The 3,988-nt window shown below is 45.0% G+C and overlaps 1 protein-coding gene across 1 annotated transcript; it reads left to right on the top strand.

The window, feature by feature from the left end:
- The first annotated feature begins 1,417 nt into the window (after positions 1 to 1,417).
- LOC135892118 (chemerin-like receptor 1) lies at positions 1,418 to 2,281 on the top strand. Its single transcript, XM_065419812.1, has one exon. The coding sequence runs from the start codon at positions 1,418 to 1,420 to the stop codon at positions 2,279 to 2,281; it is 864 nt and encodes a 287-aa protein (XP_065275884.1).
- Positions 2,282 to 3,988: the final 1,707 nt, after the last annotated feature.

The raw sequence follows: 3,988 nt of genomic DNA, 5'->3' as shown, positions 1-3,988 counted from the left end.
AGCCAGTCTGGGAGAGCTGCAGGCATAGCGTTGGGGACCTTGGACAGGGGTCGACTCTGAAATGCTGCCTCCCCCCAAGACACGGGTAAGGAAATGAGATAAACCCTCCAGCTGCCCCACTGGATCTCATTCTGTCCCGCAGCTCACACCAATGCCCCCTGGATCTCCCCCTTTCAGCTGTCCCCATCCCCTCCCCTCATCCACTCCAGTTAGAACGGGTTGAAATTATTTGTGGGTCCTGTTGTCAGAGGTCAGGGGCTCCCGTCATGCAGGGTGGTGCATAGACACTGACCAAGCTTGGGGGCCCCATCATGCCAGGCACTGCACAGACCCAGAGGGAGAAAGAAGCCTGCTCCCAGCAAGCTCACACTCTAAACAGACAAATGTTTGGAGAGGAAACTGAGGCACGGGGCCGTGACGTGACTTGTCCAGGCTCCCGAGCAGTTCAGTGAGAACATCTGGGATGGAACTCCCCGTCTAACTACTACAATAGACTCTTGCAATATCCTTCCTTTTAAAAAAAAGTTTTTTAGCTGATTACCGGTCTCTTCTTCCTCTGGTGTTTGGCCAGCTTTTTTGTTGTCGTCTTTGTTTCAATCTTACTTTTCTCCTCCTGGGGAGTTCCTCTCCATCACTGGAGGTTTTCACGGGGGGGGGTGTCTTTCGGTGGGGATTTTGCCTGCTCCACTAACTCACCCCCCGACATGTCCCAAACCACACAAAAACTCCACTTCAAAATGAAGGGGGGCTGAAGAAGAGTCTCTTTCAGAAATTCCCTTATTCCAAAAAAAAAAATTGGGGCGGAAGTGCTAATTCATTAACTTTTTTTTTTTTAACCAAGATGGGAATAACCAGCTCCTTTGGGATACTAACAGCAAGAAGATTATTTGGGAATTTTGGTGAGGCTGCGGAGGGTGGCGGGTGTGTGCATGTGTCTCTCCTATCTCTGTCCTGGACTGCCCCCTCATTGCCCACCTCCCCTTGCCCTTAAATCCAACTTTTCAGTAAGAAGCATATGTGGGGGTTATTTTTAATATTTGGTTTAGTCGAAAAAACGATATTATGTAAAAACAAAAACGTTTGGGCAGAGAATAGATGCAAGTCCTCCATTTTGGCAGGGGGTTAGATGAGATGACCCTTGCAGTCACCTTCTAACCCACTGGCTCTGTGCTTCTAAGGTCTTCAAACCATTGGTACCATTGGCCTACAAGGATTTTATCCTATTTGCGTTCAGCTCAGGATCTGGGGAGTTTATAAACTCTAAGGAGATTATAAACTCTGCAGCTGTCTCTCTCTGTCATCCTCTCCTGGAGCCATTTTCATTGCTTTTCCTTCCATTTCTCAGTACAACATCTTCACTGTCCCCGCCAAGCCCTGACGCAAAGGAGGAGATATTGTGACTGCAACTCTTCCAAGAATGGTGTTCCTAATCGTCTTCCTGGTGCTGTGTGGTGTGGCCTTCCTCGCCGGGGTGCCGTTGAATGGCTTCGTCTTCTTCATTGCCAGCTGCCGTGTGGAGAGGACGGCCAGCACCGTGTGGTTCTGGAGCCGGGCCATGGCCGATTTAATCTTCATCATCTTCCTGCCCCTCAGATTTACCTCCATCTTCATCCCGGACTTAGACTCGGCCAATGAGGTGAGCAGCACCGTCACCTCCTTCCACATGTTCTTCAGCGCCTTCCTCCTCATGTCCCTCAGTGTTGATCACTGCATACTAGTGGCATGCCCCGAGTGGGCCAGGAACCACCGCACGCCCCTCCTGACATTCAAGATGGTTATAGGCATGTGGGCCCTGTCTGCTGGTTTCAGCTTGCGGCATGGTGATCTCTGGGAATACGTGTACTCACCTGCCAGCATCAGAATGAACTTCCAACTGGATGAAGGGAAGGTGAAGGCCGCCGTTGCCATCCAGTTCCTGGTTGGGTTTCTAATCCCACTAGTCTTGATCTTGATCCCAACCTTCTACATCATTCTCGCTGCCAAGCTGAGAAAGAACAGGCTGATCCGGTCCACCAAGCCACTCAAGATCCTTCTTGGCTTGATCCCAACCTTTTTCCTATGCTGGCTGCCGTATCACGTCTTCTCCTTCCTGCAGATCTCAGCTATGTACCCTCAGACTCTACTGAACACAGGAAGCACTTTTGCTTGTGTCCTGACATATTTCAGCAGCTGCCTCAACCCCATCTTCTACCTCACCATGGAGGAAGAGTTTCTGAGGTACCAGCAACGTGTACGCAACCCCCAAACCACCGACTACTCAGGGCCAGAGCCGGCTGAATAGGGGAATGGATGAATTGTTGATATTTGCATGGAGAAAGAATTCTGTTCGCTGGGACCAGTAACTTCCTCTTAACACCAAAATTGTCTTTTTTAGCAAGTGATTTTTTTTTGCCTTAATCAAAGAAGAGCCATGACACTGATTACAGGATTTGAAAACTCTCTTGGAGTGAGAGACACAAGGAGCTCAATCTATTTATCTTCAGAAAGAGACGGTGAAGGCATGACTTGATCAGTCTGTAAGTACCTATGTGGGGAAAAATATTTAATAACTGGCTCTTCAGTCTGGCAGAAGAAGGTGTAACATGATCGAGTGAACAGAAGTTGAACCTAGACAAATTCAGATTAGAAATGTGGTGTTTCTTGAAGATCAGTGGGTCTATGAAACAAAGGATAACATTTTCAAAAGTATGTAAGTCCTATATTTAAAAGTGTTTAAGCCCATAGGAACCTCACTGTGTGTCAATTAGAACATAACATAACCCTGTTATAGTCTTGGTCATCACAGCATCCTTTGGCAGAGTTCCACAGGTTGAATGTGTGTTGTGTGAAGCAATACTTCCTTTTGTTTGTTTTAAACCTGGTGACTATTAATTTCTTTTGGTGACCCCTTGTTCTTGTGTTATGGGAAGGAGTAAATAACACTTCCTTATTTACTTTCTGTACACCAGTCAGGATTTATAGACCTCTATCATATCCCCCATAGTCATCTCTTTTCCAAGTTTAAAAGTCCCAATCTTATCAATCTTCCCTCATATGCAATCTGTTCAATACCCCTAATTATTTTTGCAGCCCTTTTCTGTACTTTTTCCAGTTCCAATATATCTTTTTTGAGAGGGGGCCACCACATCTGCACGTAGTATTCAAGATGTGGGTGTACCATGGATTTATATAAAGGACCTTTTCTGTACCTTTTCCAATTCCAATATATCTTTTTAGATGGATTTATACAGAGACAATATTATATTTTCAGTCTTATTATCTATCCCTTTCTGAACGATTCCCAACATTCTGTTCCCTTTTTTGACTGCCACTGCACATTGAGTGGATGTTTTCAGATAACTAGCCACAATGACTCCAAGATCTCTCTCTTGAGTGGTAACAGCAAATTTAGACCCCATCATTTAATATATAAAGTCAGGATTATGTTTTCCAATGTGCATTACTTTGCATTTATCAACATTACATTTCATCTGCCATTTTGTTGCCCAGTCACCCAGATTTATGAGGTCCCTTTGTAACTCTTCACAGTCAGCTTTGGACTTAACTATCTTGTGTAGTTTTGTATCATCTGAAAATTTTGCCACCCCACTGTTTACTCCTTTTTCCAGATTATTTATGAATATCTTGATCAACACTGGTCTCAGTAGAGACCCCTGGGGACACTGCTATTTACCTGTCTCCATTCTGTAATCTGACCATTTATTCCTACCCTTTGTTTCCTATCATTTAACCAGTTACTGATCCATGGGAGGACCTTCGCCCTAACCTCACAAAAGCTTACTTTGCTTAAGAACCTTTGGTTAGGAAACTTGTCAAAGACTTGCTGAAAATCTAAGTACACTATATCCTCTAGATCACCCTTGTCCACGTGCTTGTTGTCCCCACTCAAAGAATTCTAGTAGCTTAGTGAGGCATGATTTCCCTCTACAAAAAACATTTTGACTCTTCCTGAACCAATCACATTCATCTATGTGTCTGACAATTTTGT

The sequence above is a fragment of the Emys orbicularis genome, chromosome 20, assembly GCF_028017835.1.
Source record: "Emys orbicularis isolate rEmyOrb1 chromosome 20, rEmyOrb1.hap1, whole genome shotgun sequence".
In the NCBI taxonomy this organism is placed as follows: Eukaryota; Metazoa; Chordata; order Testudines; family Emydidae; genus Emys; species Emys orbicularis.
The sequence above is the reverse complement of the archived record's forward strand: the minus strand, read 5'-3'. Positions and strand labels throughout refer to the sequence as shown.